Below are 21,856 nucleotides of genomic sequence, written 5' to 3'. Positions count from 1 at the left end.
TGCTGCAATTCGACGAGACAACTGGGCTCCAAACGACTACCACAGATTATGTAGTAGTCATTTTATATCTGGTAAGATGCATTTAATATATATTTAGAGGGTTTCGGGCTGACAACCACAATTAAGATCATTGCTAGGCTAATCGCCGACAACATACACGTATGTATGTAGTTAGTGCTATCGCTAAACCATATAAACATTAAAAGCCCTAGCTCCATTGACAAATGACATGAAATACATTAGACTTGACAGTGGATGTTAGCAAGAACAAAAGATTTTCAATTGAAAATTTCGTAACTCACCTTCCGAGCACAAGATTCCTGCTGAATTTTCGTGTACGAGGACGTGTTTCACCTAACCAGCAACGTAGCATTTATAAGCCTCCAAGCTCTTAAAGTTTTTCAAACTTTCGTGAGAATAGGCTGATTTTGTGTGGGTATCAGATGTCAGGCGAAGCCAGCGGGTCGAAAAACATCGATTTAGGCATCAAATACGGATCTGGCGAATGGATAAACTGAAGCTTTTCCACGTAACGCCTTTTATGCAACGGATCCAATGAGTTTACAGCGTCAGATAACACCGGGGCTTCCATGAATTGCTCTATAACTTGCTCGACTAATAGAAAACAATGGGAATAGGTCTGAAAAAGAGGTACAATATGGCGGCCGGAAACAGCGACACGCCCATTTTGTGACGTAGGTGAGTAGGGTCTATAGGCCACTGGGATACACGAAAGATGGCGGCTCAGGTGGTGGTGATGACGTAGGTGACAACAACCGATAGCAGGATCTCGCGACTTAAAAAGGCCCAAGTACACTGCATGCGTGATCGTTGCGGTTCCGGTCCGGTTCAGTGTTGCCTGCGTGCCACGCAGTCCGTCAAAAACAGGCAAATCATACCGGCTGCTGCACGGCTGCGGTCCGCCAACCTCGTCCCCCCCCCCCCCCCCCCCCCGTGAGCTCTCGCGTGATTGCGCGCGATAATGTGCCATTTAAAACAACGAAAAACACACGGAGTCTATACTCATCAGAGAAGCAGAGAGAGAGCACATATTTTCTTTGCATATTGATATTTTAGTTAATCTGGAATTAAGAGACAGACATGACTGCATCATGATGAGATCAGGACAGAAAAACACACATAATAGGACACCTTGCAGCTTCCTTTTTTAAATTGTCCTTATAGAAAGGATCTGCTGCATCATAAATGATTTTGTGGGTTTCCACCTCCATGATGAAGCGCTCATCATCCATCTTCGCTCGTGTTTAAACCGTGATTAGGCACCTGGGATGTCCAGGCCCAGCTCCGCCCTTTTTGCCGGATGCGTGTCCGGCAAAAATAGAAAATAGCCTATACCATCCGGCGGGCATGCGGCACGCCGGAGGTGGTACGCAGTCAAGCCGGAGCACTGACGCGGCCGGTATACGTTGAACAATAGGATATAATGGGAACGGATTGGCTCCGGCGCTATTTTTTACCGGAGTCGGACCGGAAACGCAACGATCACGCATGCAGTGTACTTGGGCCTTTTCTGGTACAGCCTTTAATGCCACATTAAAATGCCATGTTTTAAACAAAACAACAACAACAACAAAAAGATTTTCTCAAGTTGCAGGCAAAAAGTAACTTCCACTGTCAGAGATCGGCATCAATTGAGAGGATTTGCGGGTTTGCGGCTACGAATGGCGCGTAACACCCATAATGCACCACGCGCAATGACGTCACCTGCAAAAAAAAATTGTCAGCGTGTTTTTAAAATGTTTTTTTAAATAGATTTTTTGCTGACTTTTGCCCAAAATGAACTGGATGGGCGGATCGAGGTAAGGTTATTTAATGGCTGAAATGCCTTAAATGATACTTAACTGAAACTATGCTAATTTAGCATGTTATGCTAAACGAATTTCATTCCAGGCACCGGTGGAAGATGAAAAATGATGCGAAAAAGCAGCGGGTAAGACAGTTATTGAAATGTTTGACACATTTCCCTCTGAGTTTAACAGTAATGTGATGTCTCTACCCTGTTAGGAATTCTTTGAAAAAAGGCGAATGCAAGATAAACTGCAAAAACTAGACGCTGGCACGTCTTCCTCACCTAAACTCAGTACATCCTCTCCGAAAACAAGTTTGGACCTTGTCTCGCTGCAGGTGGTCAACCAGATAACTAAAAAGAAAAAGGGTAAAGGTAAATATAGTTGGGTATTCATTAGGGGTGGAAACCTCTGTGTATCGCGTGATAGGATACGACTTGCGATATAAGGCTAACGATAACGCATACCTGTCAAGTGAGCACTGATTTCTAAATGTGTACGCCGTACATTCAAAATCTGTACGTTTTTCGTGCATTACGTTTTTTTTTTTTTTTTTTTTTTCTCTGTTCGGATTTTGTCACCATTTCGGCAACGAGACGATGTGATTTACTATGCATTATGTTGGTTGAATGACGCGAGAAAAGTCAGAGATACTGAGAGAGAAGAGTGCTGTGACGCTGTAGCAAACGTGATGCTATGCTAGGTGGCTCCAGTATTTCCTCACTGTAGCCGACAGCCAACAATCTACGCCTAGATATCACATGCATAGAGAACTAAATGCGAAATGACAGACTGCGGCGTTGGTAAACAGCCGCCATTTTAAAGCAGTAGACATCTCAGAAAGGCTCTGTTGTAGTGAACCTGCCCAGTGAACCTAAGTAATGTTTTATCTAAAATACTCCTAAATTGGCAAAATCTTGATTTGAATCCATCTCAAAATGATGAAACAGTTTTAAAAAATTTCACACGTCGAAAGTAGACAGAAGGGACCTAATGCAAAAACGGGAGCAATTTTAAGAACTTTAACAGTTGATTCACAACATTAAATGACTCCCAAACATAGCAAAGGTTGCTATGCTTTTTTGTTGTTGTTGTTTTTTTTAATAAAAAAAAAAACATGAAAGGTAACATCAGTTACTTTGCCAAGTAACTAATTACTCTTACATTCAGGTAACTGGGTTACTAACTCAATAACTTTTTGGGAGAAGTAATTTGTAACTGTAATTAATTATTTTTTAAAAGTAAGATTAACAACACTGGTGATAAAGTTGAAGTCTGCAGAATGAAAAGTGACGAAAGCTGAGATTTTATTCTGCACATTTGTTGCCGAACACAATTTGCCCGCAACTATTGCTGATCACTTCTCAGAATTCGCAAAAGAAATGTTCCCGTATTCAAAGATTCCATCGGTAAGTTAATTTTATCAATTGACCTTTTTAATTTATAATTGGACACACTAACGAACTACCTTCAAGTCAAACTGAATTGTGAGCTGAAGTGCCGTGAAGTGCAGCCATCAAAAGACATGATAGAATTTGCCAAAATTGCTAGATACAGTTATAACAAAAGTCACTGTTAAATTTTAGTAATCATGATGTAGCTGAAGATATTGATTGTTCTTTGATTGCACCAGGTTATATTTTACAATATTACCAATAAATTCATAGTATTTTAAACATTAAAACAAGAGTTTTATTTTTGTTTCATATTGCACACTATATACGACGTTGTAAGATTAGTCACCAATTTGTAAGGGCATACGTCACTATTTGTAAGATTGCCAAGGGCCTCGGGTTGACAGATATGATAACGATTATCTCATGATATGGCTAAACAAAAATTGTCGGGGTCAGGAAATCATTCAAATCTTGCGTTACTGAACAGGAAGTGACCCTGGATATCCCCAAAATGAACAGGAAGTGAGCCATAGTCATTTGCTCCCCTCCCAGTCAAAATGAATTGGACGTCTATGGCCATTAATGGAAGCCAATGAGTTCATTTTGGGACATTTCTGGGTTACTTATTGTTGATTTTAGGGCATTTACAAGTCTCCCTGTTTAATCAGGCATAAAAATCTCTCACCTTTCGGCGAAATTTGCCGTTTTGAAGTCAAAAAGGTGACTTCCATGAATTGTGTAGATCCGAGGAGAACATTTTGAAGTTTTGGGAGATTTTTTTTAATATCGGATGCTTGGTATGCAAGCGGGGAAAGCGGCACAAAGTGAAAAAGCGGACCAGTGGCCAAAACATTGACTTATTTCAACGAAACGGAGGGTGCACTGTTGTGTCCTGTCGCTTCACTGCCGAGATTGGCTGCACATTGGCCGTGAATGAACACCTAAGACTTCGTCACCCAGTTTTAATTTTGGAAGACGTCAGGAGACAATTACAAGCTGGCAGATTGTAAGTCCATTTAACTGACTTCAATTTATCTATCGGTATCTGTTTCAAAAAATGGATATCGTGCACCCCTACTAACTAACGTTTTATTGAAGTTGCTAAGCTTATCGCGATATGCAATGAGTCTATTTATCGCACGGTAAATAAAAATGAGGGCGTTAATTTCCACGGCTGCGTTTTATCGTCGCGTGTGTGCGTGCATGTACACGTTCGTGTTGATGGCATATGAGACTCCAGTTCTTTTCACAGATGCTTATTGGTCATCAACCCGCCGTAGAATTAAAGTTCAGACATACATAATAAGGAAACACATCCATATTAAACACTGTAAACGTTAGCATTGCTACATTGAGGCTAATGGGGAAAAAAAAGACAACCTACTTTAGCCTGCAATAAAACAGCAGTCTTCTCCAAAACGCAAACTTGCGGTTAAAAGGTGTCACTTCAAACATTAAAAATCGCTGCTTAACAGCATTTGCAGATTAAAAAAAAAAGAAAAAAAATGTATTACTGACACAACATGCAATGACAAAAAGAGTTTTTTTTTTTTTTTTTTTTTTTTTTTTTTGTGGAGTGTAAAGCTTCCTGTTGGCGGTTTAGCGAACGAGCTTTCGGTGAGCATTTCAAAATAAAAGCACGTCATGTTTAGTTCAGTTCAAGTTATGTTCGTCATATAAATAGCGATTTCTGGAGTTAATCTCACATACTTCAGAATTCAGACTCTACACTAAAAGTAGCTTTAAAATGCCCCCCTCTTTATTAAAAATGTTGATTTGCCAGAATAATTATTATACTAATATTATATATAGTAGTATTAATATTAATGCTAGATATTTTTTTAAGAATTGTTTTGAATCATGTTTAAAAGGCAAAGTCAGTGTTCTGAATCTGTTTACATTCCATTGTTTTGCACCAGTTAATGCTATGATTTGACCTCATTGTTTATTTGTGATTTACTGTTGGTTTTTACGTGTTTATTTGTATTTCAATAAAGAATTTAAGTGTTCCAAAATGTTTTTGTGAATTGGTAAGCGTCATCAAAAATTTTATTGCTAAATTAGTTCCAAAAAAAAAAAAAAAAAAAGGGCTGGGGGATTATTAGATTTGTCGACTAATCGTAAAAATAGTCGGCTGACTAATCGGGAGAAAATTAGTCGTTTGGGACAGCCCTAGTTGTACAGTGTACCAGAACATATTTCCTCCACATCCTTCTCACCTTTTATACCCCTGACCCATTTTCATGACTGGTTTAATATGGGTTACTGAACAGGAAGTGACATCTAAATGCCCCCCAAATCAACAGGAAGTGAACCATAGTCATTGCCCCCCCCCCCAAGTCAAAATGAATTGGACGTTTAGCACCGCCAATCGGCTGCAAATGTGTTAACACAGACACTATTCTAGCGGAAAAGTTTGGTTGAAACCGGTTCCGTTTTAAAAACAGTGACACCTTTTTAAAACCAAATATTGATTTTTGGCACGAGCATACAGTATCGATAATCATTTGGGATAAAAATTATCCTGATCCGTCACTATTTGGATACAGTATATAGTAGTATTAATATTAATATTAATGCTAGATTTTTTTTTAAGAATTGTTTTGAATCATGATGAAAAGGCAAAGTCAGTGTTCTGAATCTGTTTACATTCCATTCTTTTCCACCAGTTAATGCTATGATTTGACCTCATTGTTTATTTGTGATTTACTGTTGGTTTTTATGTGTTTATTTGGATTTTAATAAAGAATTTAAGTGTTCCAAAATATTTTTGTGAATTAGTAAGCGTCATCAAAAATTTTATTGCTAAATTAGTTTTAAAAAAAAAGGGGGGGGGGGGGGGTTGGGGGATTATTAGATTTGTCGACTAATCGTAAAAATAGTCGGCTGACTAATCGGGAGAAAATTAGTCGTTTGGGACAGCCCTAGTTGTACAGTGTACCAGAACATATTTCCTCGACACCCTTCTCGCCTTTTATACCCCTGACCCATTTTCATGCCTGGTTTAATATGGGTTACTGAACAGGAAGTGACCTGTAAATGCCCCCCAAATCAACAGGAAGTGAACCATAGTCACCCCCCCCCCCCCCCCCCCCCCCCCCCCAAGTCAAAATGAATTGGACGTTTAGCACTGACAATGGGCTGCAAATGAGTAAACACAGACACTATTCTAGCGGAAAAGTTTGGTTGAAACCGGTTAGTTCCGTTTTAAAAACAGTGACACCTTTTTAAAACCAAATATTGATTTTTGGCACGAGCATATCGATGATCATTTGGGATACAAATTATCCTGATACGTCACCATTTGGATATCTTGCCACACCCCTGGTATTCATGAACAATACATTTTCAATTGTTTTTCTACCACTTTACGGCATACAGTATTTTTTTCCATTTGTAGTATGATGTCTTTCAGATCGTTTAGCATCAGTACTGAGCTCCAAAGGAGGAAAGAAGCAGGGTATCAACCCATTGATATGCCCTATGACCCTGGGCTCTCTATCCCGGCTGAGTCCGGTGGAGAGTCAACCTCAGTGCAGGTACAACAGGCACAACCCCGAGCAAAAAGTATGGAATCATCAGTCTCAGACGAGCACTCACTCAGACATTCTACCATGTAGAACAAACTCGGATAAAAAGCTTGAAAAAAATAATGAATTGGTTCAAAAGTGCAAGAGTCAAGAATCTGCATTAGACAAGGATTCTTGACTATGACACCTTGTCTAATGCAGATTCTTGACTCTTTACAAGGTGATGATGCTGGAATATTTGTTTGGTGCTGTTCCAGTGAGATTTACAAAGATGACTGCCTGAAGAAAACATCAAAATTCCCTCAGTTGTTGATGATATGGGGCTGCATGTCAGGCAAAGGCACTGGGGAGATGGCTGTGGTTAAATCTAGTGATGGGACGAAATGGGCCGACGTTCCGAAGCTTGTGTCGAGTAATGGGAGGGGTGTTTCCACGAGGCTTGTAGCGAGGCGCGCGTCATTTCGGCAGAACCCGGAAATGATGACGTGACAAACCTCGCCGGCCGGCTGAATCCAATGAACGCTTCGGAAGTGATCCGACGTTCGGCGCGCATTGCAAACACAGTAGGCTACAGACTACGGTATAAATTGGTTGCAAAACGCAATGGCGATCGCCTGTTATCTCACATTTTGTGCATTTCGGGCTCCTGTACTTGTTACATGATCTGTGTGCAACAGTGCAATCTTTTTTCGAGCCTCGTCCTTTGCTTGCGATGGAAACTGCGCAAAAAAAAAGCGATCCTCCCCTGTATGGGAACATTTTCATTTGATTGCTTTTCAATAAGCTTTGGTACTCCCATACTTTTCATATTGTGTCGAAGTATGGGGGAACACTTACCAAAGTGCATTATATCCATTAATTACATTACAGAAGCGAGCAATTCGGATTATACATAAAGTGGGTTTTTTAGCTCACACTCATGATTTATTTACTCAATCAAAACTGTTGAAATTTAATGATCTTGTGAAATACAACACATCAATATTTTTATTTAAAGCATTTCATAAGTTATTACCCCTCAATTTACAATGTCTTTTTACAGTGCAACAGCAATCTCATAATCTGAGAAGATTTGCCAACTTTTCACAACCAAAATTTCGTACTACTCTTAAAGGATTCTGCGTGTCTGTATGTGGGGTAAAACTCTGGAACAGTTTGGGATTACATTATAAGCAATGTCAAAGTATTCACAAATTCAAATTGCTGTATAAACATCAGGTCTGGTCACGATATACAGAAAGAGGTCTTTAATAGTCTTGGGTGTATGCAGAAATATTACATGTTTTATGTATAATATTTTGTACATATGTAATAGTTACTCATGTATTATTAGTGATGTGTATGTATATGTGTGTATGTGTATATATATATGTACATATATATATATATATATATATGTACATATATATATATATATATTGGTGTTATTATGATTACTGCAACTATTATTATTATTATTATCAATGTAATCATTATGATTAGTACAGCTGTTGTAGGGAAGTGACTGCATTCCTATGGAATTTTTGGAGTGAAATGGGGGTGGGACTCAAAAAAGCTCTGCTTCTTCCCACTCCTTTTCGAGCTACACGTGTATGTATTGTTATAATTTTTGTTACATTCATCAGGACTGTTTAATTTTTATTTTATTGTATTTTATTTTTTCCATACTTGTTGTTTTTTGTTTTTTGTTGTTATTGCTCGAAATAAATAAATAAATCAAATCAAAAATCAAAATCAAATCAAATAAGGTAAGGGAGAAGAACTACATTAATATAAATGTGAGTGTGTGTACCTATCTGAACCAAACATCAACAGAATGAACAATCCATTAGTGTACTGGGAGGCACAAAAGAATACCTACCCAAATTTATAAAAACTGGCACTCACATTTATCAGCACCCCAGCTTCATCTGTGCCTTGTGAAAGAAGAATATTTTCTAAAGCTGGTGAAATATTGTCCAAAAAAAAGAAACCGTTTAAAGCCAGCCACTGTGGGAAAGCTATTATTTCTCAACAAAAATGAATAACAAATTATCCTTAGCACTTGTTGTATTTTGTTCACATACTAAATTACTAACATAAGCACATTCATATCTTATAATCTCATAATCAAATAACCATTGAATTCTTAACAATGTTGACCTCTTGGGCTTGTAGACCACTTGATGGCGCCATAGAGTAAATGAAGCACAATGAAGCTTTGCTACATGTGCAAACCAATTGGCTGCAAAGCTTCATTGCTTCATGAGGCTTCATTTGGCCATCACTAGTTAAATCTTCAATAAATGCACAAGTTTACATTGAAATTTTAGACAGCTTTCTTATCCCTTCAATTGAAAATATGTTTGTCATTTTCCAAGATGACAATGCATCTTGCCACAGAGCTAAAACTGTTAAAGCATTCCTTGGAGAAAGACTTATCCAGTCAATGTCATCGCCTGGAAATTGCCCAGATCTCAACCTTATTGATAACCTGTGGTGGAAATGAAAAAAAAATGGTCCACAGCAAGGCTCCGTCCTGCAAGGATGATCTGGCAATTGCAAACAAAGAGAGTTGGCACAAAATTGATGAAGAATACTCATCAAGTCCATGCCTCAGAGACTGCATGCTGTCATAAAAGCCAGATGTGGTGCTACTAAATACTAGAGATGTGTTTTGATTGTTATTTCTTTGTTTGTTTCTCATGATTCCATATATATTTCCCTGCACTTGCTCTATGAAATTAACATTTACTGACCACAATGTCTTTTATTCATTTCTTGTTTCTGAATGCTAAAGAGTTGCACTATTGAACTAAATCATGATTTTTTTCAAGCTTTTTGTCTGACTTTGTTCTGAGTGAATGCTCGTCCAAGACTGGTGATTCCATACTTTTTGTTAGGGGTTGTATATGAAATGCAGGCCAAAATCTTGATGATTAATCTCTTCTGTTTTTGGTTTTTCAAGTGAGATGAGACGGCATATTTCACCAAGTTCCAAGATTAGGGAAGTAAGTATTAAAGGCAGTTTGGTAAAAGGGAAAGTGGTCATTCCTTCTTACATTTAAAACTGTGTTTCTGTCTTAAGTCATTAGTTGTGGAGCGCTCCTCTCTTAAACCCAGCACACCTGACTACACGCCTCACTTTCCGGACTCCATTAGCCTCTTCACGTCCTCGTCCCATTTGTCAGGCCAAGTTGGTGCGTATGGAAGGTAACTGAGACGGGAGACACTGGAAATGACATTGAATTTTTCTCTGTAGGAAGAATTTTCCAGGAGCGAGAGCACACCCAGCTGTTTGCCGAGTGGTCCCCTGCACCTTGGGAAGGAACGAATCTGGACCAAAACACGGTAGCATCAATTAACAATTGCAAAAATAATTTGAAGTATAGCATTGGATCATAATTTTCTGTAGTTTCCACCTTTTTATGAGCCCAAAGCGACAACTAAAGACTCTATATGGTCCTCTAACCCGGCTACCCCTGTATCATCCATTTTTGGACCTCCAAAGTAAGACCAATTTGACCACTCAAGAGACTTCTGATATAAGACAGACTGATGTTCGTGTTTTACAGTGCATCAACTCAAGACCTGAGTTATGTACACCCCTTCACAAACCACGTGTCACAAATTGAACCCCCTGTGGACTTCACTCAAAACCAGAGAGGGGGCGAGCAGCAATTTGACGAGAAAGCCTTTGAAGAATTCCTACAAGAAAATGACACTGACGGTAAATCGAGCAATAGATTTGTCAAGTGAGCTAATAACTCATTTAACCCTTCAGATCAACGTTCTGGGCTTGAAAACTCAAATATATATCTCGAAGATGACGCCTCAGCCCAAGCTTTGATCCCACAGTAAGTAACATGATCCAACCACAAGTGTATACATATTCTCACATCTTTTTTTTGTTTCATTTATGATTAGAACTGTCCCCGAGCCACAGGCTGTTAGTATGCAGGTAAGCAGATAGTAATGAAACCATGTAGAAAGTGCAGAGGTGCAAAAATTTACTCAAGTAACTGTAGCGTCACTTCAAACTAATCATACTCAAGTAAAAGTACAAATAGTCATCCAAAAAATGTCCTGAAGTACAAGTAAAAAAGTATTCGGTGAAAAGAATACTCAATTAATGAGTAAAATTGCGGGTAAGTGCTTATGATGCTTGATTTTTTATTTTTAAACAATTGTATTTTTTTCTCAACACAAAATTACAGTATATGAACTGTTAGCATTATAGGGCACTACAACGTATTACATAACCTCATTAAGCCAAAGAAATCTTTTTTTTTTTTTTAATCTTTCCGGCGAGAGGAAATAATCTACAGAAACAAAGCATTGTTTGTCCAAAGAACATGAGTGCCCCCTAGTGGAGAAAACATTTCCTATTATGAAATTGAAAGGATCGTATTTCCGGTTTTCCGTTGTCAATCGGTGCCAAATAAATACTGGGAGAAGGGTTAAAATCCACCCTTTCGAGTCATATTGACGGTAGCATTCTATGTCAAACACTTAATTTTTTTCGGTGCTTTAAAGACGCCACAACATTGAACGTGATCATAGAACGGCAAGCTTGGGTCTTCTTCATTTCCTTTTGGCTTTTTCCTTCTGGGGTCGGTACAGCGAAATCAGTTGACTCCATCTAACCCCGGTTTCTGTATCCTCTGCTCGCACACCACCTACCTTCATGTCCTCTTTAACTACATCCATAAACCTCCTCTTTGATCGTCCTGTAGACCAGTGTTTTTCAACCTTTTTTGAGTCACGCCATGTTTTTACATTGGAAAAAATCTCGCGGCACACCACAAACCAAAAATTATTTTCTGTACAGTATATTTCATGAGAAAATAATTTCTCAGTATGCCTACCTACTCAGTGTGACACTTGAGCCTGGTTAGATGAACACAAAGTCGATATTCTTATTCTTTAACAGCTATCAGTCTTTCTCAGTTTTTATTATATATATATATATATATTTTTTTTTTACAGCAGTTAGGCATGGCTGTCACCCCAGGGGGAAGCTTGCTCTGAAGACTGTACACAAGAAAGCCCGCCTGTCTCATCAGACCATAGGATATAGTTCCAATTATCCATGTGCTTTGTTGACATGTCTTCAGCAAACTGTTTGCGGGCTTTCTTGTGTTTCAGAAGAGGCTTCCTCCTGGGGTGACAGCCATGGACACCAATTTGATATAGAGTGCGGGGTATGGTCTGAGCACTAACAGGCTGACCCCCCACCTCTTCAATCTCTGCAGCAATGCTGACAGCACTCCTGTAATGAGTCACATGACATTTTGGAGGGAAAATGACAAGCAGTACTCAATTTGGACATTTAGGGATGTACGTAGTTTCTAAGGGGTGTACTCACTTTTGTTGCCAGGGGTTTAGATATTAATGGCTATATTTTGAGGGGAAAATAAGTTAACTATTATATGAGCTGCACACAGACTACTTTTCATTGTATCAAAGTCTCATTTTGTCAGTGTTGTCCAATGAAAAGATATACTTAAATATCTTCAGAAATGCGAGGGGTGTACTTACTTTTTGATACACTGTAAAAGTAGTTTTACCACTTTTTACTTGAGTAGATGTGAAGAAGAATCACTACTAATACTCCACTGCTTCCGGCTACTCTAGAGGCATAATGTTTTTCCTCTTTATTCTACATATTAGATTTGACTTTCTTTTTGCTAGAGATCCCGACAGTGGCTCTAACAGTTTCACCAATGAGACGTTGCAAAAAGATTTACATGACTCCATCATAGCAATAATACATAACAATACAGTCACATGACCACACACAAGCTTGCAGTCGCAAATCCTATGATCACACCGACCTGTTCAATCACATGGCATCTTTAAAGGGATCCTCGATCTTAAAGACAAGTAATTCTTAAAAGATAAATGTTAGTATGAGTTATTATAATTTGATATTAAAACCCCTCTTAATGTTTTCGTTTTAATAAAATTTGTGAAACTATTTTAAGTAATAGGTCGCCATTCTTGTTGACGTCGCAGTGCGGTGACGTCACCGGGCCCGCTGCCGAACTTCCAGCGTGTCACTCGTTAGCTACCCCAACATGTCGTCAGTTCTGCCCTTCCAATTTGAACCAGAACGGGAAATGTGAAGAGCAGGACAGCACTATCGGTCGTTCACAAGACGAGCAGCAAAGACAAAATGCAGACCAGGAAATACCTGATAAGACGAGAGTTGGGCAAAACTGGTGATGCACTCGCGGCAAGTGCGTCTCAATGACAACTGAGTGAGAGAGCATATGCTGTTTAGAATGCCGGTTTTTGTTAGCAGATCTTCAAAGTGAGCTATTGTGGGATCAAACTTATTCCAATATAATTATGTACAGTGGGGAGAACAAGTATTTGATACACTGCCGATTTTGCTGGTTTTCCCACTTGCAAGCCATGTAGAGGTCTGTAATTCAACTGTGAGGGACGGAATCTAATACAAAAATCCAGAACATCACATTATATAATTTTTAAATAATACATTTATATTTAACTGCATGAAATAAGTATTTGATACATTTCCAACTAGTAAATATTTCGGCTCTTAGTTCTTTTTTAAGAACCCCTCCTGTTCTCCACTCATTACCGGAAGTAACTGCACCTGTTTGAACTTGTTACCTGTATAAAAGACACCTGTTCACATGCTTAAACAAACAAACTCCAACCTCTCCACAATGGCCAAGACCAAAGAGCTGTGTAAGGACATCAGGGATAAAATAATAGACCTGCACAAGGCTGGGATGGGCTACAGGAAAATAAGAAAGCAGCTTGGTGAGAAGGTAACAACTGTCGGAGCGATTATTAGAAAATGGAAGAAGTTCAAGTTGATGGTCAATCTACCTCGTTCTGGGGCTCCATGCAAGATCTCACCTCGTGGGGCATCACTGATCATGAGGAAGGTGAGGGATCAGCCCAGAACTACACTGCAGGACCTGGTCAATGACCTGAAGAGAGCTGGAACTGCAGTCTCGAAGAAAACCATCGGAAACACATTACGCCGTCATGGATTCAAATCCAACAGCGCACGCAAGGTCCCGCTGCTGAAGCCAGTGCATATCCAGACACGTCTGAAGTTTGCCACTGACCATCTGGATGATCCAGAGGAGCAATGGGAGAAGGTCATGTGGTCAGATGAGACCAAAATGGAACTTGGTCTAAATTCGGCTCGTCGTGTTTGGAGGAAAACGAAGGATGAGTACAACCCATGAACACCATCCAACCCAACCGTGAAACATGGAGGAGGAAACATTATTTTTTGGGCCTGCTTCTCTGCCAAGGGTACAGGACGACTGCACTGTATTGAGGGGAGGATGGATGGGGCTATTTATCACCAGATCTTGGCTGCCAACTTCCTTCCTTCAGTGAGAGCCCTCAAGATGGGTCGTGGCTGAGTCTTCCAGCATGACAACGACTCAAAAGCACACAGCCAAGACAACTAAAGAGTGGCTCCGTAAGAAGCATATTAAGGTCCTGGAGTGGCCTAGCCAGTCACCAGATCTGAACCAGATAGAAAATCTATGGAGGGAGCTGAAAGTCCGTGTTGCCCGGCAGCAGCTAAAGGCTCTGGAGAAGATCTGCATGGAGGAGTGGGCCAAAACCCCTGCTGCAGTGTGTGCAAACCTTGTCAAGGACTACAGGAAACGTTTGGTATCAGTAATAGCAAACAAAGGTTTCTGTACATAATATTAAGTTCGATTTTTGTGATGTATCAAATACTTATTTCATGCAATTAAATGCAAATTTATTATTTAAAAATCATACAACGTGATTTTCTGGATTTTTGTATTGGATTCGTCCCTCACAGTTGAAGAGAACTTATGATACAAATTACAGACCTCTACATGCTTTGCAAGTGGGGAAAACCAGCTTGTTCTCCCCACTGTAGATCAGGGGTCCCCGAGCTTTTTTGCACCACGGACCGGTGTGATTTGGGTCTTTTATTCGTGGCCCGGTGGGCTGTCAAATTTTGCGCCCTTATAAAATTTTTCTCCCAATGCTTTTGTGGCGGTGAAAAAAGCCCTCTTTTATATTCAGTTGGACTCTCAATGTTATCCAATGGTGCTAAAAAACTATTTACATCATAAACATACATGTGTAACATGGAAATGGCGTAAATTAATGCTCAACGACACGGCGAAGTCGTTAAGTGAGAGCTGCGTGCAGTTGTTGTGTGCAGCTAACATGGCAAATGTAAATTAATATTCCTTTCTTTAAAGAAAGTTTGTAGTGTGTACTTTGGAATCGCTGCATTCGTGGTCATTTTTAACGTTACGCGCATGCCAAATTTGTCAGAACGCTAGCAATGTGCGGCAGAAAAATACAGCAAATATAAAATAACATTTGATTTTTGCCCCCTCGTGTTAAGTGCAGGGAAAATACAACTCAGCCGCTGAATCAGTGGGAGGCCTGAGCTTGTTCGTTGCGCCGAGATGGTCCTGAGATGGGAGAGTGAGAGAAGCCCGCTTCACAAAGATATGATGTTGGAAATTGTAGCACAGTTTTCAGTGCTATCCTAGCGATGTCAGGATATTCCGAAATGACTAATCCAGAACCTCGGTAGAGTTGTTGTCTCAAATGTACGTTTAAGGTCACTGTGATTTGCGAGCTCTACAAGCTGATATTCCTGTTGCACAGTGTTGAGGTGGTTGCAGCTCAACGTTGCATTCGTAGGAAGAATTGACGGAGAATAAGTTGTCTTTTAGCTAAAACTTGGCGTGTTTAATTTCCATTGACATGCGGATACATCCTCTCTCATTGCTGTCTTCACAGGCAATCCCACAAATCAAAGTCATCAAAGTCAAACAAGAAGAAGTAATAAAAGTAGCACTTTAGACAATTAAGTCCCATCCTGCCATCTTGAGGCGAAAAGATAATATGTCAATAATAACAAGCAATAGGAACATTATTTCAACATCAACTGAGGACACATTTATGAATACAAAACATTTCCTCCACCATTTCTCTCAACACCCCCACTTGTTCTCATGTTGATGCCTTTTTTACAACCAAATGAAATTTTACATTCCTTTTTGAGTGCATAAACCCATTTACCCCTCACTGTTTTCTTGCCTTTTGGCAGTGTTGTCAAGGTAAATGTTTTATTTTCGTTTAGTGACTGAATTTCTTCATCCATGGCTTTTGACCAATCTTTTGAGTTATTGGAACTCATGACCTCCTGGTATGTTTGAGGTATACCAACTACCATCCTGTAGCAGTAGTCTACAGTGGTATGAACTCCATCAATATCTCTGACTTCTGTTATGAAGTCTTCTAAATGACTCGGTTTTCTCCTCTCTCTTGAAGGATATCTTCTACTCTCAAGTTCACATTGTGTCACTTCCTTTGGACTCTCACTATGTGCACTTGGTTCTACAGGATCTTCAGTTCTGATTTTGACCTCTACACTTGCTCGATCAGCCCTTGGCAACCCCATCATGTTGTATTCTTCATCTTGATCCATGTCACATGTCTGTGTCTGTTTTTCTATGACTTCCTTGTTCACAAACTTTACCAGCCTATATGCTCGAATCACTCGGTTTATTCACATACGGGTCACGAATCCACTCCTTCGCAGTTCGTGGGTCTTTAGTGATTGGGAAGTACTATAAATTTTGTTTTCTTCGAGGTTGTAGGCTCATCTCCTGGCTCGTCAGGTTCCCTTTTCCTCGTAAAAAATCTGTCCAAAGACGTCTGTTTTTCAGTCATTCTAGTTTGGGGGCTAATTATTTTTGGGAACAAATGTGATTGGCGACGACCTACGTCATATGGTATTATCGAGGCCAAGCGCACATAGATATACAAAACAACATTTACTGCTAACAGCCCAATCTGCATTTCTATGACAACCTACTATCCTGTAGTTGTATATATCTAGAGTAGACAGGGATATTGGTGTGTTAAGCGGCACAGGCCAAAGTCAATCGGCCAGAATGGAGTCGTTAATAAATTATAATAAAATAAATTACTGGTACCGGTCCGTGGCCCGGTCGTTGGGGACCCCTGAGATAGATTGATAGCATCCAGAGCTGCCGTATGCTTTACATACAGTACTGACCAAAAGTTTGAACACATCTTGTCATTCGTGCATTTTTATTTTCATGACTATTGATATTATAAACCAGGGGTCAGCAACCCTGGTCCTCGAGTGCCACTATCCAGCTTGTTTTCCATGTCTCCCTCCTTTGACACACCTGAATCAAATGATCAGCTCATCAGCAAGCTCTGCAGGAGCCTGATAACGATCATGATTATTTGAGTCAGGCATGTTAAGGGAGGGAGACATGGAAAACAAGCTGGGTAGTGGCACTCGAGGACCAGGGTTGCTGACCCCTGCTTTAAACTCTCACTGAAGGTAATAAAAATAATTTTAAATAATACGTGTGATAGTCAGGATCGGAGTCGTGTCGTGGCTGACTGTCCTCATTAAATTCGTCATCTGGATCGAGTGTGCTCCTTGTCTTGTACATCCAACTCACGTTTAGCTACGTAAGGGTGGTCCATAATAAATGCTGGGCGCGCATCAGCTGGACACTATCACTGGATCGACGTGTCTGGATCAGTTTGAGTAGCAGCATCACTCATATTAAGTGAATACTGACAGACACACTTACTGCCTGATGAACTGAAAGTAGAGGTGAATTATTAGCTTCCTCTGTTACTAGCGGTACGCCAGAAGGTTCGACTACCACTATAGCGACAGGAGCGGCTTGCCTGATAAAAGAGTGCGGCCAGCAGTTTGTCTTTGGCGCTTTATTGCGCGCATTTCACTCACTATCCGAGTGCGTTGAGGCTTTTTGTGAGGCAAAATAGTTAGAACAGCATTTGATTTTAGCCTCCGTTTATATCCAGTCGCTCCTGTGAGCTCTTTCATAAGTTGTCGTCAACTAAAAGCGTTGAACGTGTTAGGAGAAAAATGACGAGAACAAAGCCTTGGGTTTTTGTGGAGGTTTTGTCAGTCTACAGGCATTTTCCCAAACCTTTCTCCTCTTCTTGTCAATAGGAAATCTTTGGGGACTCACATCACCCCCTTTGTTTCCATTTGACTGGAAATTGCATCCAAAAGCAGCATATCGTGGCATTTTACTTAGCGAGTTTAGGCAGCAATACACAACTGTTGTACACAATTGGAAACGTCCCAATTACGTCATCACTCCGAGCCTGCAAAACATAGCGCCAACTATCGGTCAAATTATGTACTAAATATTATAAAATATTGTCATTGATTTAACATTTTATGTGTTTCTAACAACATATCTTAGTACAAGAGAACAATTGTGGTTTATTAGAGCCTACATGTCTTTAAGACCAAGGATCCATTTAAAGGCCCGCAAACTGTTTCACATAGAACACTTCCATCAACATTACACAAAAGTGCGGATTTGAACCTCTCTCCCTGTTTTTATTTGGCATCGATAGACCACAGAAAACCGGATATTGGATAGTTTTAATGTTATGGTAGGAAATGTTTTCGCAACTTGAGGGCACTCATGTTCTTTGGAGGAGGGGATTAATTTTGTGGGTTTTTTTCTCTTTGGGGAGCCTAACATGGTCTTGTAATAGGCGATAGTACAGATTTATAATAACAGTTCATATACTGTAGATGACATTTGTGCTGAAAAAATGCCATTGTTTGAAAATCAAACATTGTTAGCGGTTACTCATTACTTGAGTATTCTTTTCACAGAATACTTTAGTAAATTTTTGGGATAACTACTTTGCCTTGAGTATTATTATTACTATTATTATTACCGTATTGGCCCGAATGTAAGACGGCCCTGATTATAAGACGACCCCCTCTTTTTCAAGACTCAAGTTTGAAAAAAAGACTTTTTGAACACCAAATTAATTTTTATATATTCATGATATTCCTATTCATATTCCATATTAATCATAATAATAAACTAATATAGTATATATCGTATATAAACAGATAGTTAATAGAATAACAATTATTAATTATTACTCATATTCCATTCCTATTCATATCCAATTCCTCATTCAAATCTTAATGTCTGAACATTTAAATATGTAAACTAAAGTGCAATCACATTTGTAAATGAATGGCTTCTGGTTTTTTTAAATGTAAATAAATCAATTTATTGTGATAAAACGACAAAATTGCAATGGAATTGCCTGGGGAGTCAAATTCAGCATTCGCTTCAATAATAATCTGGCGCCATCTAGCATCGTGAATGGGTATAATGTCTAGACCCTGAATTTAAGACGACCTACTCTTTTTCAGTCTTATATTCGGGCCAATACGGTATATTGTAAGTAACTCTACTCTTACTTGAGTTAAATCTGGCTACTCTACCCACCTCTTCAGATAGCAATGAAACCGTGCAATAAAGCGCCACGGTAGTGCCTTGAATAATGTAATCCTAATATTTACGTGTGTAATTGCTTCACAGCTCCCTAATTGCGGCTTGAACCTCAGTAAGTCAACTCTTCTATTCAACCCACTTATCCATTATGCAAACACAATCAAGTTTCTTCCTCCCACACACAGCATACCCAATCAACACTTTGGGGTATCCAGCAACTTTCCCTTTAAGGAAGGGTTGCCTGAGTTCAGAGTCTAGTGATGTAAGTTACCAACTTGCTGCTACTTGGTTAATAAATTCACAAACCTTCAATTTCCTCTTTATCATTAGGATGGAGAATGTAATCAACACAGATTTGCACCGAGACCAAAAGTGTGTGAAATTCAACGTAACGAAACAAGAGACGCAGAAACTCAAACCCTCCATGGGTCCACTTTTGAAATTTGCCATGTTGCCACTCAGTGCAACTTGTGGACATCCCCCCCTCCAACTGTTTTGACACAACAGCAGGAAGCCACCAGGGGGCACTCTTTGGGCATTTTGCAAAAGAGTAAACATTATGTGAGTTTACACATGTCATTACAGAAAATCTTCAAAGGTATAGTTGTTAGAAGACCGCCCAGACATGGAAATTCAGGTAATTTCTGTCTAGTGAAAGAGCATTTCATCTCTGTTATCCCGCTCAATGTGTCATTTGTCCCAATAGGCGTGCAGCAGGTCCCCGTGGAGAAATCTGTCACAATAGAAGCCAGGTTAGACCCCGCCATGAACTGCGTGGAAGTGGATACCCACGAACTCACTAACATTTTGCTCATGCTGAAGCAGCGACATCAGGGAAATGATTAGTGAATCAAAAATACCTTTTCTTGCATTACTGTTCTAATAAAACATTTCTTGTTCACCCCAGTTGTTGATAAACATTACTTATTTACCTCTTCATTTCTTTCCTCTTATACGCACATGCTTAAATGGAGGACAAAAACTGCAAATAACCAACAATAAATGATTTTTAAAAAAGCTGAAAATTAACTGTAAATACAAAAATAAGATTCAAAAATGTAAAATGAACATATAAATTGTAAGTAAACAAAATCAATTTACTCTCATATTTTTCTCACCTTTAGTGTAAACATGCAGAAGGAAATGTTATTCAAACGAAGGGGTGGTCCTAAATGCGTTGAACTATTCACATATTGGCAGAGGTGAAAATGAGCCAGAACAGTCCAGTACGTTGTTCCGGTAGAGATTTCGGAGGCGGAACGGTGCTTTGATCCCGAAAGTCTGACGGCAACTGCCATAACCCCATATAAAGAACAAAAAAAAAACTGCCAGGCCGCCACATGCATCTCCAAGAAGAAAACAACCTACAAATGTCAGATTTACATACACAAGTGTTAACAACAAGCCTATTAAAGTGCTTGTGTAATCCGTTTCCACTGACATTTATTTTTTATTTATTCCACAGTTTTGTAAAGCGGTTAAGCCCATTTCTACACCTAGCAGGGTTTTTGTTTTTTTAAACCGAGGATCCATATTCTAATAGGGCCGGAAAAAATAATTCTGTCTAAAACAGCACATTTCTAGAGTAAAAAAGCTTCCGTAGCCAACCGCCTTCATTCATTTTTAAGTATATTCATAACAATGCGTGAAAAATAATTGCCCACAATTCCCCCATTCTTTCCATATGAAGCACAGAATAGTCTGTGCACTGCAGGGAAAATAAACATTAAATCATGAAGGCTCATTATGTATTTTTAGCTGACTTAGTCATTTTGATAGTAGGCTAATATAGCTAATACAGATACACACATGCAGTTATTAAACCTCTGTTGAAAAAACCTACTCTAGATCCTGATATATTAGCTAATTACAGACCTATCTCTAATAGGGCTGGGCGATATGGCCTTAAGTACATATCACGATAAGTTGATCAGATTTACCTCGATAACGATAAATGACAATAAATTCGCCCAAGCAGACTGTTATATAATTTGAAAATTTGAACCAATGCATGGAATACAAATTAACCGTTTCTCGTTAAATTTATTTAACCAGCTTTCAATTTAACAATTGCACATGCAGTCTAAACATTAAGTATTTAAAAAAAATATTGTAAACAACAAGAATTCTAGTGTGGACATTTATAACAGCTTGTATGACTTGAATAATGTACAACATTATAAAAATCAATATGACGACTGTGCAAACATGTCATTCTAACACAAATGACTTGCAGCTTTAATTCTGGTTATATTTTTTAGGTGGTAATAAGCGGATTTAGTGACGGACTTTAGATGGCTATCAAATTTTAGGTCTGAATCAATAATTACGCCAAGGCTTCTGACTTGATTTGTAGCTGTAAGTGACATTGTGCTAAGTTGCCTGCTTATCTTTGACCTTTCCTTTTTTGGCCCAAAAATGATCACCTCTGTCTTCTCCACATTTAACTGGAGAAAATTCTGGCACATCCATTCATTGATTTGATGAATGCATTTACTCAGGGAGACTAAGGGACTATAATCATGTGGGGACACATAAATGTACAGTTGTGTGTCATCTGCATAGGCGTGATAGGAGATGTCATACTGTTAAATTATCTGAGCTAACGGAAGCATATAGATGTTAAATAAGAGTGGTCCAAGAATTGACCCTTGAGGGACTCCACACGTGAATTTGGTCAGTTCTGACTGATAGTTTCCGATTGACACAAAGAAATCCCTATCATGTAAATAGGATGTGAACCACTGAAGAATAGTGTCAGTAAGCCCTACCCACTGTTCCAATCTGCTGAGTAG

General features: G+C 39.2%; 1 protein-coding gene across 2 annotated transcripts; it reads left to right on the top strand.

The window, feature by feature from the left end:
• The first annotated feature begins 1,431 nt into the window (after positions 1-1,431).
• LOC130917138 (uncharacterized) lies at positions 1,432-19,967 on the top strand. 2 transcript variants are annotated; one of them, XM_057838240.1, is made up of 15 exons: positions 1,432-1,820; positions 1,912-1,951; positions 2,026-2,182; positions 6,621-6,744; positions 9,683-9,725; positions 9,803-9,914; positions 9,977-10,065; positions 10,130-10,224; positions 10,290-10,444; positions 10,499-10,571; positions 10,642-10,675; positions 19,149-19,173; positions 19,247-19,323; positions 19,392-19,698; positions 19,768-19,967. In XM_057838240.1, exons 1-15 carry the CDS (start codon positions 1,798-1,800, stop codon positions 19,905-19,907), a joined length of 1,494 nt encoding a protein of 497 aa, XP_057694223.1. In that variant the 5' UTR covers positions 1,432-1,797; the 3' UTR covers positions 19,908-19,967. The 2 variants fall into 2 exon arrangements, with proteins under 2 accessions (XP_057694223.1, XP_057694231.1); XM_057838248.1 differs by lacking the exons at positions 1,432-1,820; positions 1,912-1,951 and having other exon boundaries at positions 2,118-2,182; positions 6,606-6,744.
• Positions 19,968-21,856: the final 1,889 nt, after the last annotated feature.

The sequence above is a fragment of the Corythoichthys intestinalis genome, chromosome 1 (assembly GCF_030265065.1).
Source record: "Corythoichthys intestinalis isolate RoL2023-P3 chromosome 1, ASM3026506v1, whole genome shotgun sequence".
NCBI classification, from domain to species: Eukaryota; Metazoa; Chordata; class Actinopteri; order Syngnathiformes; family Syngnathidae; genus Corythoichthys; species Corythoichthys intestinalis.
The sequence above is the reverse complement of the archived record's forward strand: the minus strand, read 5'-3'. Positions and strand labels throughout refer to the sequence as shown.

What these genes read in the sequence shown, in the direction of transcription:
- LOC130917138 (XM_057838240.1), top strand. Translation starts at nt 1,798, where the DNA reads ATGAACTGGATGGGCGGATCGAG. An exon ending in GAGAGTCAACCTCAGTGCAG is followed by an intron (nt 6,745 to 9,682) that starts GTACAACAGGCA and finishes TGGTTTTTCAAG; the next exon opens with TGAGATGAGACGGCATATTT. An exon ending in TGAGTTCAGAGTCTAGTGAT is followed by an intron (nt 19,324 to 19,391) that starts GTAAGTTACCAA and finishes CTTTATCATTAG; the next exon opens with GATGGAGAATGTAATCAACA.